This window comes from Aedes aegypti, chromosome 2 (genome assembly GCF_002204515.2).
Source record: "Aedes aegypti strain LVP_AGWG chromosome 2, AaegL5.0 Primary Assembly, whole genome shotgun sequence".
NCBI classification, from domain to species: domain Eukaryota; kingdom Metazoa; phylum Arthropoda; class Insecta; order Diptera; family Culicidae; genus Aedes; species Aedes aegypti.
The window spans coordinates 365,813,953-365,829,814 of record NC_035108.1 but is presented as its reverse complement, the minus strand read 5'-3'; the positions used below and the strand labels follow the sequence as shown (position 1 = coordinate 365,829,814).

The window sequence follows — 15,862 nt, the reverse complement described above, 5'->3', positions numbered from 1 at the left end:
AAAAAACTCACGATTCAACGAACAATAACCAAGCGTGTTGACCACGCCAGACGTTCACTTGTTCACGGTCCGTTTGTTCAACCGATGAGATAGATTGCGTCCACCACATGTCCGAGCTTTCACAGGCCTGGGTTAGGGGCAGCGGCCGGTTTTGGACAATCCAAATACACTTTGAACTCACCCAGAACACATACGATGCAAAGAATCTAGTGTTCTAAAGCATTTTTCAAGATGCTAAAGCTTTATCATGTGAATGTAGTTCACTAAAAGCATGATTATTCATATTGATTTGATCCTTGAACTAGTGTTCGTCATATATATATATATATATATATATATATATATATATATATATATATATATATATATATATATATATATATATATATATATATATATATATATATATATATATATATATATATATATATATATATATATATATATATATATATATATTATATTAGCAAAAAATCGCTACTATGACCAGCACCAGAGCTTCTACCCTTATGCAAACAAATGTAGGCAGATAGATCCTTCATTCAGTGCAATGCGTTCAATCTTGTAATGTATCTGAGATCAGAGCAACATTACTCACGTTTGCTCCCCGAAGCCCCCAGCACTAGCATGGTCAGTGATTGTTGGAGAACAAAGCTACCACAGTAGCTGGAATGCTCTAGCATGCACTATGATGCAGGATGAGGTTTTCGATTAGACTGATCCAGCTATGTATGAGAAAAAATTAAAGTTGCCCTCCTAGATAGACGGTTATTGCCACAATGCAATACCCACAGTGTTCACGGAAATGTAAATGATGTGGACGCATGGTAACTCACAAAAGTGATCTAACTATTAAAGCTATAGAAAAAGCAAAACTTTTGTTCAATGTCCATGTGACATTTCTAGATACCTAAGGGAAATTTCCAGAGCCCTACTCAATGCCGTCGGAGCCAAAAGTGGAGTCATGATACCAAACATTGCCGCATTGACGCTAAATGCATGATTTGTGGATGTTCTTTTCATGCTAAGGACGTCTGTCCTGTGAAGGAAGATTGCTTGAACAAGGCAGATGAACGTTTTTGTACCCGGAATTCCCTAGGCAGAATCTCCAATATTTCTTATTTTCAGTTCACCGTTCAAACTGTTTCAATTCAAATGCAAACACCCATACATATGAAGCCACTAGTAATTCGAATTCAGAAAACCAACAGAAAATGTATCTCTCTGATTTCGATTAACTGAACAATTGAATCAATGATTTGATCAAACTCAAAAGAGATCCCTGAACACCACTGACCGCAGCCTTGGGATCTCAAAGTGTTGCCGTATCTCGTTTACAATCGTCTCGCGGTTGTGATGGTGGAACCTACGATGGAAGTAGTCGACGAAAAGAACTGTGATGGGGTATTCGCGAGGATGAATTACCGGATACTTGTTATGGATTGGATACCTATCGGCGTTTCCTAAACGACTTCGTTTACGCATCACTCCGGAGTCATCGGTAACGGCCATAGCTTGTGCAGTGTGTTTGATGTCGTTAGGCCTTTGTCGACCTGGCTTGCATCGACGAACACGTGGACCTGCAACTCGGAATAATTGCGCTATGTAGCTCCACGGATGTAGCAACGCGAAATGTGGAGATTGCTCAACTCTGGGATAAGATCGATCCACTTCTTCCACTGCATGCAGATCTTCTCGTTGATCGAGTCGTCCCAACCAATACCAATCGTCCGAATTTCTTGCATCACAATGCGCCCGTGAACCAGGTAGAACGAGATCAGTCCCAGCGGGTCGAAGAAACTCATTATAGTGCGTAAGACGTCTCGTTTCGTGGAAACATGCGACCTATTCAGGACGTGCTGAAGGTCTCGTAGGAAAACGGTGAATGTGGAGGTGTCGCTGCTTGGGATCCACTGCATGCCCAGTACGGACTCGATCCGCTCGTTCTTCTCTACGTGGATACGCATCTCCGCTTCTGATGATTCGTCGCCAACTCGTGCTGCAATCATTAGGTCGTTGGACAAGAAATTGCGGTTCTCGAACCCACCCTCGGCGTGGATATTCTTCACTTGGTGTCCGATCTTCACTGTTTCCTCAACTGGTCCGAAGCTATCCAGGTAATCGTCCACGTAGTGGTGATGAAAGATGGCTGCTGCTGCTCGTGGATACTCTGCTTCGAGTTCTCTGCCATTCAGGTTTTTAATATACTGCGCACTGCTCGGTGAACAGGCCGAGCCAAAGATGGCTACGTCCATGACGTATATTACTGGCTCCTCATGTGGATGATCCTTGAACAGGAAATCGCTGGAACTGACGATCTAAACAACCAGTGAAACATTTCTTTGATGTTTCCGGTCAGGGCGTAGCGGTACAATCGAAAGTTCTATGACTACCGGTAATGAGGTTAGGAAGTCTGGCCCATTCAGCAGAGCAGTATTCAGAGAGACCCCGTGAACTGTTGCCGCTGCGTTCTAGATCATCCTCAGCTTGTTCGGCATCTTTGGGTTCAGGATGATCCCCAACGGCAAGTAACAGCACTGGTCCGAACTAGTGGTGGAAAGTTCATGCGGCGTTGCTTTGTGCGCGTACTGCTTCACCTCGTATTCTCGAACTTGCTGCCTAACACGAGTGTCGAATCCTTCTTCAGTCGTCTCTCCATGGCACACATCCGTTTGTAGGCCATTCCGTAGCTGCTCGGGAACCGTGGATGGTCCTTCTTCCACAAAAGTCCCGTTTCGAAGGCCCCACCGATGCTTTTGGTAGTTGACTCCAGCAACATTCTCGTCCGTTTATCCTCCTCGGACTCTAAGGGCGTATTGGAATACGTTACACCGGCGTTGTTCAGCGTAATGTTGTCGCGAACCAATTTATTGAGGTCTTGCTCCTGATTGGTCCATCCTTCAAAATGAAGCCCACACACTACCGTCGTTGCTGTTGTTGCCGCGCATTTATAGATGCTAGATCCGATGTGACTCTTGGCGGCGATCGGCTCCGTCCACCTTCCTTCTCAGATTATCAGTAGTACGGTGAGCTTCAAGTTGTCAAGACCGATCAAGAGTTTTGGAGAGACGTTCTCATAACTGCGTATCAGCAGACCACGTAAATGCGGATAACGATTGCACATTTCTATGTAGTTCACCGTCTGGGATTGAAGCAGCAATCCACCGACTGTACGAGCGTTAGTCAGTTGATACTGTTTCGATGAACGTATTCCGGAAATCGCAGCAGTGATACGTACTGAATTTGGCTAACTACGCTTGATGTTTCCGGTCCATTGCAAGTTCAAAGGTTCCGTTGGCCCCTCGACTCCAAGTTGATCCGCCACCGTGTCTACCAATAGCGTAATCTTCTGCCCTTCGTTCACGAACGTGTAGCCATTCACCTCGCAATCCATGCCAATAGGAACTATTCTGAAGAAAGGCCTCTCACTTGTGGTTGACTCGCTCAGATGCCTTGTTGACACCACAGCATGGGTTGCCGAAGCTGGATAATGCAACAGTGAATGATGTTACAGACGACAATCGTTGACGCCACATTCCTTCGCCGTTTTGCACGGCCATTTTCAGTGAAAGTTTAAAAAAGATTGGCACAACCCGCTCTGCTGCACAACATTCAATTTTCTACTGACGTTCATTGTCTGGAATCGACTGCTATCCGCAACCCGGTGTCCTTTCGCTGTGCAAACGGCGCACAGTTTCTTCGGAGCGCGAGTGCCAGGGGTACTGATATAAGCCGTGCGACCCGCTGGCCCAGTAGATTCCGTGTGCGTCTGCACAAACGCTTGTTCTTTGGGTTTCTGTTTTTGCTTCTGGATGTCTTTGCTGCTGGTAAAATCATCTGCTACTTCATATGCCAGCTCCACTAAAGTTGACATGAACTGCCCAAACGTAGGGTAACTCGGTGTAATACGCCCCAACGGGGCAATACGCCCCTCTTCGTTTTCACCGGATTGAGGCTTCTTTTACACGTAAATATGATCACATATCTTGAATATTCGCGAAAAAATGATGTTGTGCATATGTGTTCTTTGAGAAGCATAAACAATAAATAGAGATTCTAAAAATATAAAAAATCAGGATTTTGGCGTAAAATTATGCGTCCGATGAGCAAGCCTGGCCGTAAATGAAGCCCATCCTTTACTATTTTACTTATTACAAAAACTTTTACCGGAAGAAGACTGCTATTGGACCCCTTTAAGCTTAGCAAGTGGTGGAATTCTCTTTGGAAACATTTCTACAACGCTGTGGACCTTTTTTCTATGGGAGGGGCATATTGCCCGGGTTATTTTGAAACGTAAACATTGGGGTTGTTTACAAAAAAACATCTTAAACGCTTTTTTGAAGCAACCTGGAAAGAGAAAGTTGCGTGCAGAGCATGACCAACTAAGTAAGCGACACCTTGGCATAAAAAAGTTTAGAAGTGATGCATTTGCTACTGCGATAGAGCAGTATTTCCTTAAGGGGGGGCGTATTACACCTTTTAACCTTACTCAGATCCACGTCACGTTGAAGACGAATCAGGTTTTCATCGTCAGAGAATCCACAAGTAGGGTAATTCGCTAATTGTTGAACGCTACCCAAATGTTGAACGATCTGTAGAAACCATGTTGAAACAGGAAATTGAACCATTTTCAAACAGTTTCAATAAATTATACAGATGATTTTGTAAGTTAGCTGTACTATTGGACACAATAAATTTAATTAGCACATTAATTTCTTTAACGAAATATTTATTGAAAATTTTTATCGGTAGGTGAAACGAAAATTTTAATTCTCTTAGAAAAAAACTTAAGCTGGGGCTGCTATGAAATAAGCTGTGTAGTAAAACATACAACGTACATTGAGTTAAGCACCTATTCACGATATCAGTAAAAGTCTGCTTTAGTTATTTTCTAAACATCCGTACAACTTACTCGTACCTAGTGTAAAGTGTCGTTAAAAAAAAAGTTTTTTCTACGATAGCCGGATCCTATTCTTGGCACTTTTGATTCACTTCGACAGTGAGGATTTTTGAAAGCTACTGAGCTCATATTTGGTCACAATATGCGTGGTATTGAAGTGCTTCTTATAGCAAAGTTAAAGACAAATCGGCCGAGAAAAACCCCCTCATGCCAAAGTGAATAATGGAAGTGCCCAAGTAGCTCTGCACTCTACTTGCGTTTGACCACAGCTAGGGTCGACTGCTGAAGTGAACTGTTTTAACGGTCCCACTGTCTGGTGCGTCGACTTCTCCAGCCAGTCCTCAACCTTGCTATTCGATCGTGTAGCACTGCCGACCAAACTGCCTCTGGTGCTGCCGTACTCGGAAGCCTGCCGAATCAGCTTCGCCTTTTCGTCCTCGGACTGACTCTTGATCGCCATCTGCTTCATTCGGAACTCAAGTTCGTCGGATATCTTCTTCTTCAACTCGGTTTTTGCTTGGGCGATACGTTTGGTTTCGATCGCAAACTCCTTTTCCCGCCGTTCCAACTCTATCTTCCGCTCAAGGAAGCTCTTTCTCCGCCGCCAACTCTTCTTCTTTAATCCGCTGCTGCTCTTCCAAAGCCTTCAATTCTGCCGCCAGTCGCATCCGGGCCGGGCACTTGACGTAGTATTTTGTTTCCCGGTCACTTTCTTCGACTTGCGGCTGCCGGCCAACGAATTCGCAACTGACTTCTGCGACGGAACAACTAGGGTCTGCGGTAGTCCTACCGGCGCTTTGGGTTTCGCACCAGTTTTATTCACCTCCTTTGCACCAGTTCCGGAGGGACTTTGATCGCTGTTTTTGTTTGTTTGGAAGTTCGCAAGATGCACATTTCAAGGCTCGATATTGAACCGTGGTATCGAATTGGGCGCATGAGTAATGACACCAGTTATGGCAAGCATAACAGGCCACCATGTCATCGAGTTCGTCGGGCTTTGTGCATAAAGCACAATGGCGTGGCACCTGCGAATCATTCCCAGCATCCACCATTGCAATGGTCCTTTAGAATTTCAACATCGCAAAATTGAAATTCTAAGGGATGTTGCAATTGTTTTCCTTTAGCAGTCCCGTACAGCTTTAGCTGTAATGATTTTATTGCATAAATTTTAATGTTTTAATTAATTAAACTTTAAAATTGTACTTACAATTTTAACAGTTTCTCCGTACTATTGCTTAAACTTTAACTTATTTTAAACATTTGTGTTCGTATATTGTAACTAGAATAACATTTATATTCATTAGGCAATAAGTTCAAAGTTTTTAGTTATAAGTTTACCCTTACATTTTGGTTCACAGTTCTTCCACAAATTCAATAAATTAAAAGTGTGCAATTTCTCGCTGGATTTTCTTTTTCGGAACTATCAATTCTCGATTACTTGTTCAAATCGACGTAAGTAGCTTTCATACGGCTTTGAGAAATTTAATTAAGAAGAATCACAACCTGTCTTCTAAAACTGTTTTTAAATGAATCACCTTTTTAACAATGTTTGCCGTGTACATCGCTTAAATTTTGCATACAATCAGCTCGCGTTAAAAAATTGTTTATTTCTAATATTTCCCACAAAAATAGTTATTACAAAATGATAAGCCGTTTCATTCAGTTACTTTCGTCGTTATTCTACCAGTTTAAAATCGGCTCAAGTAGTGTTTTATTTTGATTCGTGGTTAAGTCACTTTATCTCTCCATACAACGGTGCAGTGAAAGTAGCGGTTGTGTTGCGAAAGTTGAAATTCTTACTTACGCCCAGCGTTGCCAACCTTCCAGATTTGTCTGGAATATTCCAGATTTTTGATGCCCCATTTTACAAAAATCTGTAAGATCCAGATAAAATTTGAAACGAATTTGTATGGTTTTGTACATAATTTGTAAGGTTCCATATACGAGATAAGCGATCCTGACTTTTCCAGACAAATTTTCAAAATCTTCCTGAATTTTGAAAAATTGACTTGGCATCCCTGCTTATGCCGTTTTGCAATTCCGGGATAACCGTTCTAAATGTGAAATATCTAGTTGAGCAAGAGCAAAACATGTGGAATTTCGTCTGCGAAACACGTAGGATCGATAAAGTAAGTTTTTTGACTTTTCTGACTTGAGGCTAAGGACTGTTCATTTTATAAAGTGGACACCACCTTGTGCATGCTGTATCTTTCTTATTAATCAATGAAATTTCAATCGGTTTTTTGCACATCGTTCGACTAGTATTGTACAATGTTGTGATAATGAAGATTCTCCAAAATAATTAAATTTCACACGAATATGGAACAACGACTAGATCGGTCGATTTTTTGAGGTTATCAAAATCAATGATTGTAAGAAATTGGCTGGAAAATTCGATAATTTATATTTTCTATTTTCAAAAAAGGCTTGTTCTTCGAAAGCATCATCAATCAGAAGCCTGATGGAAAAAATCAAGTTATTTTTGGAGCAACAATTTTACAGATATAATAAAATCAATTTTCCCGTATATTTTTAAAGATTTTTTTTTAAATTTGATGGGAATTGATATGAGTAGAATTTTTTGCGTAAAAGTACGTCCTGACGGAAGTCCTAATATAGTATTATTTTTGAAAAATAACTTACGCCTTCATAGAGTTACTTAGTAAGTCCCCACGTCACATTCAAAGCCCAACAGAAACACAATTGTTTTATTCTTAGAAGACCTATCAAAGTACATTGACAATCATCAAAATTGGCAACACTGCTGTAATAAAATCGATTTTATTTTCCACATATTATTTTCATAATATGTTATTCTGAGATTACCAATTGAAAAATTTGGAGAAAACTGTTTACAATTTGCTGTAGATCGATAAATATGCGTACATGATTTTAAAAATATGAGACTTTTTAGTAAAACTACCATAAACAGTAAAATTTATACTTAAGACTGTAGTTTAATCTCACGATTTAGCTTTCGTTTATACTAATAAGTTTCTTTAGTAATCCAAACTAGTTTTGAACACGCTTTTTACTTTTCTCTTTTGCTGGGAGTGAAAGGATGGTGTACACGGATAAAAATCTGATCCCCGCATCATGATTTACAAATCATGAAATTCATAAATTAGTTAGGTCATAATATCAGGATCACAAATCATGGTTCCTGGAGTCATAATCATGATTCCTTATAAGCGTAACATCCAATGTGAAAACACTAAGCGGCGCACTTTGCTTCATCACATTCGTATCGATCACTCTTTATTCAAGATGACGAAGCGGTTGAGTGGTAGAGTACGTGGCTCACAATCGGAAGGTTCTTGGCTCGAATCTCAATGCGTGCTGTTTTTAACTTTTTTTATTTTGTCGATCATAAACGGATGCGCGACTCAGCATTTTTGGCATTTGAATCATGATTCCGAGCAATCAGCTACAAAAACCTAACGCGTGTGTTGCGTTACGGCAATTTGACTCATGCTATCATGAGTCCAAATCATGGTGTATTTTCATAAGACGAAAACACGCTGGAATCATGATATCATGAGTCATAATCTTGTTTTTGGAGTCTGATTTCTACCCGTGTATCAGCAAATTTGGCCATAAATGGGTAAATCACTAAAGTTACCTAATGTCATAGGATGGTGGAATATAATTGATATTTTTAAAGCTTTACCTATAGTAGAATAGTAAAGGATACAAACATACAATTTGTTCATAAATATAAGGATTTCTGTTTTGCGAAAAATAATGTTAAACTTTGACGGACAGCTTTTTTTAAGAGTTTTTGGAAAAACTATTTAGCTCTTCAACCAAAAGCATTTTCAAAGATTTTATATTTTCATAGCATTTTAGAATAACAGGTCAACGATACACAGAAAACCGATTACGATTTTATCAATAAATTAAAAAGATATAGCATAAACAAAGTGTCCACTTTATAAAATGAACAGTCCTCATTTGAATAAGTTTTCGAGAATTCTATCTTACTTTTATCAAAACCGCAATCTTATCGATGCTGACATTTCACTTTGACTTATCGATGCTGACATTTCATTGACGTTTCTCGCATGACGGATCACCTTGCACGCCCTGTGGTATTTTACAACCATAACGAGCCGAGAGGTACTCGTCGTCACAGTCAATAAACAGTTTGGATTCTGACATGAACATTAGACCACTCATCAACTTTTACGTATCACAAATTTGATTCGGTCCAACAAATCAGAAGGTTTTTTCTACTTATCTTGCTCTTTTAGACATTGCAAAATCATTCGACAGTGTTTGGCATGAAGGATGGCTTTGAAAATTAAAAAAACTTGTATTTTCCCACATACATTGATAGAATAGTGTCTAATCGTACACTTCAGGTTAATTATCAGAACTCCGAATCTGAAAGACTTCCTGTAAAAGCTGGTGTTCCTCAAAGCAGCATTAATATTATATAATATTTCCTCATTTGACTTACCTGAGTTACCTCAGGGATGTTAAAAATGTTTGTTAGTGGAGGACACTGACCTCTTCGCCAAAGAACGAAGGTTTCGTGTCATTTGTAGTAGATTGCAAAAAAGTTTGGATATTTTTTCTTCATATTTGCAGAAATGTAAGATTTCTCCCAAACTTTAAAAAATAACATTGAGGGCATTCAAGCCAATTGTAACAAATATGTCAAATGTCTGTATCCACTTGTTTAAAGAAAATCGAGACTTTTTCTTGAGAACAAGGAAGGCTAAAAAAAATATTCTGATGGAGAAATTGAAAGTAAGTCAAAAATACTTTACTTTGGGCGGAAGATATTGTTCCACTCCTTCTCACATTTTAGTCTACAATCAAATTCTGTACTGAATAAAATGGAACCGATACTTTTCCAAAAACAGCAATAAATTTTCATGCAACTTCCAAATGCTACACTTGTACCAAAATCTCCTTTATCAGCTAAATTACAACGTTCAAATCAAGTTATCTCTATTCACTGGACGTTAGGTACCGTACCAGTATACATCTCACTCTATATTCTATTATTTCGAACTAGCGTTAGCCGCTTTTGTTCATCGTCCAAGTGAGGGCTAAAATCATACTATGGGAAAGGATAAATTGGTACGTGCTTCACATAGTAATTTACAGCCAGCGCTTGGATGCACCCATTGACCGATGAAGGCACCTTTCGATGCAGCAACGCCTTGATGCTTTCTTTCGGGGTACCGTGAACCGGAGGCAAATTTATCAGACTTGCCGCTTAATACCGGAGTTCACATTTTAGCAGATCTCATATTACTGATTAACAAACGGCGCCAATCAAATCTTGATGGTCAGTTTGGATAAGAATGGAACGTTATTGGTCAATGATTGTTGCTTTTGAAGATCTAGAATATCTCTGAACCTCCACAATCACCATGGGAATGATGATATTTAGTGAGGGAGGGAAAGGATCAGGAAGTTGTCTTTGGTCGTTGATACGATCTATGCATATGGAGGAAAAATGTGACTCTTACTTAAAACTATATTTGAATTTTTGTCTAGTGGCGGAAAGGTATTGATAGAAGATTAAAAAACCAAGTCGACAATGATAATGTCAAACTTTTCAAAGGTTATTTTTAAAAATGCCCATTCATAGTTTGTTTGAAAATAACAAAAAAGTGTCGTTGCAACGATAAAAATGTTTTATAACAAGCATGAAACGAGCTCACCAGCTGGTTCCTCGAATTCGAACTGAACACGAATATGTTTTCGCACTCGCATAATGCGAATCGGACACGATTGATCCGTAGCTCGCTCAACAGGTGCATGCAATGAAATCGAAAGACCACACCTTACTGACGCAATTTTTGCAGTAATTTCTTTTAAGTTTTAGAATAAGTTAAAAAACGTCTTCAATTCAAAAGGTTTATTTAAAAAAAAAACAAACCAAGGTTACCATTAGACATACAAAATCTAGAACAAAAACCAAAAAGTGTCAGTGGCACGAACGAACTTTTTAGCCTCCTTGAGAGGGATTGTAATTCGATTCCGAACTGGTCAAATTCGCCCCCGATGATCAATTAGCCCCCGTTTGACGGTACCTTCCAACCCAAAAGCACCCGTTTGTAAAATGAAACCAACGGATCAAACTCACCTTTCCGTAAGCCGTCAGGCCACCGTGCTTGATGTCGTACTTGGGACCATCGGCGTTACTCGAGTCCGCCCATGGTGTGTGACAGGTGGACGTCAGGGTCATGTAGCGTACCCCGAGTGCATAGTAAATCCGCAGGACACCCAAAGAACCGCCGAGCGAGTGTCCGCCCTCGACTCCAATTAGTGAACACATTTGATGGTTTTTGTGCGCTTGAACGATATCTGAATGGGCGACAGGGAGAGAAAGAAAGTTGGAGAACGGTTAAATATACCCTATTGGACGGTGGGAACGTCATGTAAGGTGCACATATAGAAAAGAGATAATTAGAATCTGCAGAAAGATAAAATGCGGTAAGCGGATGATATTGCCATGGGATGCACAGGAATGGCGGTTGGATGCTCATGGTTTCCAGGTTGGTTTAGATAGAAGCTGGAAAGAACGAATGCTAGCTGATGCTGAAAATATGAGGTTTAGATTGCCATGGAGGCAAAAGATTCGTTCGGATCCAGAGTGGCATAAGAGCTGTTTTTCGTCACTCAGATCTGTCATGAAACGTGCTCTGCATATCATTGGCAAACAATGAAGCTATTTGGGTGCTCCAATATTTCATTTCGTCAGAAAACTTGGGGCTCAACCTCCTAGCTAAGGATGTTGCAATCGAAACTTTGAATGTTTAATGGTTGCCCAGTTGAAACTTTAAAAAAAATCCTTTTTTTGACTTATGTTAAACAAATATATCTATTTCAGCAAAATAAAGTATCAATTTTAAGCATATGATACCCGAATTTAGTACTATACCATATAATTCCACTAGAATGTGTATCCTTTGACAGATACGCGTATTTCGTCCTTAATTGTAAGGCCGTCTCCAGTGCCGTGTACTAGGTTCGACCTTATTTTTTCATTTGTTTGCGGATTTATTAAAACGCGTAATTAATTAATTTATTTTGAAACCATGTGGATTGGATAACCGAACAACTAATATAAGTATTACTTACTATTTCAATTAAATGCTTCTCGGTCAAATGACCTTTCGTCCAAAAGCTCATTTCACTAAACGTAATTCGACCGAACGACATTTGACCAAATGTCATAGATTTCCTTACGTAATTATTGAACGAGCAAACAAGCACACTTCTCACACAAGGGACTCCAAATAATTTCATGAGCTAACTAACATATTGTGCAAATGCTTTGAATTCAATTGCTCTCATTGAAGTTATGCCATTCTGGACTCGCTCGATTTTAATTTTGCTTCAAACTAGTAACCAGCGCTTCAAATGCTCCAAATGAGTACTGATGGCTGTGCATCTGCATCTGCTCAGCGTTCATTCTGTGGAAGATAATTAGACAACACTGGAACGAAATTAGTGACTCTATTCAAATGTCGTGCTGCTATTCTCTGAGCATCACAGCACACATAACAACCGCGTATTTAACATGATTTATGTCCATCGTGAGCTGCGAGTGCACTTCATAATATGAACTAGTAAGTTGGGAGGGGGGGGGGGGGGGGTGGTGTTGGTCTGTTGAGGAATTTTTGGGGACATCTACTCTGGGGACTTGTCAGGGGAATGGTACTGTACCGTGAACTGAAGCACATGCCGTTAGATGTGGTGAATAGCGTTCCGTCAGTCTTTTAATTACATCAATTTGCTCCAGCGTGATCTGCACGGCGTCCTTGTGTTGAGCCTCACAGGGCACGTACGCGGCCCAAAACTGGAAAATTACGAGAAACGAGATTAGTTTTAACTCTAATGAAAAGCGCACGTGGTAATGGGTAGTCTAATGGGAGTCGACGTCGATGCTTGAGAGGGGCAGTAAGAAAACATTGATATATGATAAAATTTATAGCGCGGGTATTGGAAATTTGAGCACATCAAACGCGGATAATTATTGTACGAAATTGTAGCAATTATAACGTTAATAAATTATAGGTAACTTTTACAACTGACGGTCCAGATCCACTCATGTGATATACTATGTAATACAATTTAATGTTCAAAGCATGATTTCAAAAGCACTCATATTTAATGTTTGAATTTCCCTTTCCGTATGAGGGCTGAATCGTTATTGTTTTTTCATCTACACTGCCGTGAATCACAAGTCAGTCTCATCTGCATTTTCGTCAAAATTGAGTTGAGTTCAGTTTTCAACATATCTTCCAATGCTCTTTCAGCTGCACTAATAAGATAACAAGATTTATAAGGAAAAAATAGTAAAAAACAGCAAGTTTAATTGTCCCATAATGAAAAGTAATCGCATATTTACATATCTACACACTACAGATTCCCGCACCGTGTAACACAAAAATGAACCGAGTTTTGATAATCTTTATATTTTTCTCGGAAAGATATCATTGTCAAAAGCAAATTGTAAAAGTTTCATTAAGATTTGAACTTGTTCCAATCCTCTGGAATTTTTTGAATATTCGCATGGAAAACGAGTTTGAAAACTTCATAGTGCATTTTCTCAATACCTACTTTTTACAGATGGGACTGACTTGCTATTCACGGCAGGACAGTAGTCAAAACAATTAGAAACCAGAAATCTCGGAAGGAAAAAAGCTTTTATTTCGAATGCGCAATAGACTCACGAATCACTTCAGCTTCGATTAATCGCGAACACGAGAGATGCGAGTAAATCAGAACTCTGATACTCAAGAGCATTTTTTTTTGTTTTTATTCCTGTTCAGTAGACATGTTCGCTACTGTCCATCACTGATGATAATGTTACTCATTTACTGAGGAGAATTGAATGTGGAGATAAATTTTAGATGAATCTTTGCATGAGCCGTTTCAAAAAAAAATATATATATATATACATATATGTCCAGCACTTTTGTGCTGCTTCGTTCCGAAAGGGGTATAGTAGTGCTTGCAAAACAGAATGACGAAATCGTGACGATTTTTTCTCGCTGCCGATGATGAAAAATCGCGTTGATTTACGGGAGCCTTAAAAGTCAAGGTTTGGGACACATATCTATTGAATAAGTGAAAAGAAGGTACATGTATAATATGCTAATTTTATTTGAAAGGTAGGGCCTTCCTAAGCCGAGTGGTTAGAGTCCGCGACTACAAAGCAAAGTCATGCTGAAGGTATCTGGGTTCGAATCCCGGTGGGTCCAGGATCTTTTCCTAATGGAAATTTCCTTGACTTCCCTGGGCATAGAGTATCATCGTACCTGCCACACGATATACGAATGCGAAAATGGCAACTTTGGCAAAGAAAGATCTCAGTTAATAACTGTGGAAGTGCTCATAAGCAGTGTTGCTCAGACTCATTTCCCCGAAAATAACATTTTCCGAACTACGAAGCCACGAACTACTACAACCATGCTCTACCCTCCTAAGATAGAAAAGCAGATGGTTAAGCTTGAGTACTGCACACAAAATCGATCAATTTTGATCCCAGAGAGCCACAATTCAAGTTTCGGTGAAATGAAATGAGTGAGTGAGTGAGTGCGAATCATTTCACCGAAACTTGAATTGCGGCCCACCGAGATCAAAACTGTCGGATCCCATGTGCAACACTCAAGCCCAACCACCTCCCCCTCCATCTCAGGAATACAACGCACAGTTATTACAGTTCATGACTTCACAATTCGATTTTCGGGAAAATGAGTCTGATCAACACTGCTCATAAGAACGAGAATTTTACTAAACTTCATACATTTCTTTAATCAATCGTGGTAGAATGCGGTGCGAAATCAACATGGCGTACAGAAATGTATTGAAACATTATGAAAATTTGGTTGAGATGACGAACTCAACCAAGGTTATGCTTTTATACTAGAATGAATATATCTTATCACTTAATTTCAGTGTTTATGTTCACTCACCGCTAAAATCACTTTGAACAATGGAACCAACCCTCAATGGAGGTACATTAAACGAATGCTTCTTCACTGTCTATCTCCTGCTTCCTCGATGGTGCTGTTCATAGCGAGCTCGAGAAAATTTGTTTTTATGAACCAGGGAAATCTCTTCGCTAAATGCAGCCAGAACAGCTTCCAAGCTTCATCATAATTTCCAACTCCTTTGTTTTCCGTCGAATAACAGAGCAGAAAGCCCACTAGAAAAAGTACCACTTACAGTGATACCAAACGTTACTCATCTTGAGGAGCGGACATGTTTAAAAATTGTTTGCGTAGTGCAAGGTAACTTTTATCCTTCCAATAAAGACAATGAAGTTTGAAAATTGATGCTGCTCAGAAAGATAGAAGTGATGTAGGAAAGTGTGCTTTTGGTCGGATGGTCCATTGGATGAAGTTTTCTACTTGAGTTTTGGTTTTTCAAAACATGAAAGATTACCAAGGCCACCACAAGGTAGGGTGCGCTTGACCACAATATGTTATGTCACAGTGAGGTGCACTGAAAAATTTTATTTTGCAAAAAGACCTTGTTATTTCCCTTCTCAATGCTGCAAGTGTTAAACTACCGTAAGTTCAAAAGTTTGTAAACAACAAACAAATCGCTTAAACTTCACATTTTTCCGAACCATTTCTCAATAATCCGAACCAATCAAACTGTATAAAAACGCACCCACTCTACAGTGCACAATATGGGATGGGCTTCGATCTTTTATATTTGTTGTAACCCTTCTTCGAAATCCATGGTCACTCCTGCTGATGCGAGGTGCAAAAGTTTCAAGAGCAGAGAAAAACTTGCAGCCAAAATAACACGACCGGATGCGGTGGAAAATTGATTCAATTTTTCAAGAATTTTCCAACTGTTTTACTACGACCGGCGATTGGAATGGTCCCAACGGGGGAGAAGGTTCCCGGTACGTCGCTTGTATCTTGGGAAGGAGAAGTTACACATTTATTGGATTTATTCAGCTAGTTTCTCCAGACA

At 39.7% G+C, this 15,862-nt stretch overlaps 1 protein-coding gene across 3 annotated transcripts in view; it reads right to left on the bottom strand.

The window, feature by feature from the left end:
* Positions 1–15,862, bottom strand: part of LOC5580322 — a 198,779-nt gene that overhangs the window by 29,641 nt on the left and 153,276 nt on the right. For all 3 annotated transcript variants that reach the window (XM_021846526.1, XM_021846528.1, XM_001662980.2), the window contains 2 exons: positions 12,593–12,725; positions 11,007–11,227 (listed from right to left, as the gene is read on the bottom strand). In XM_021846526.1, the coding sequence (XP_021702218.1) occupies positions 11,007–11,227; positions 12,593–12,725 (354 nt within the window). The remainder of the gene's footprint in view (positions 1–11,006; positions 11,228–12,592; positions 12,726–15,862) is intronic.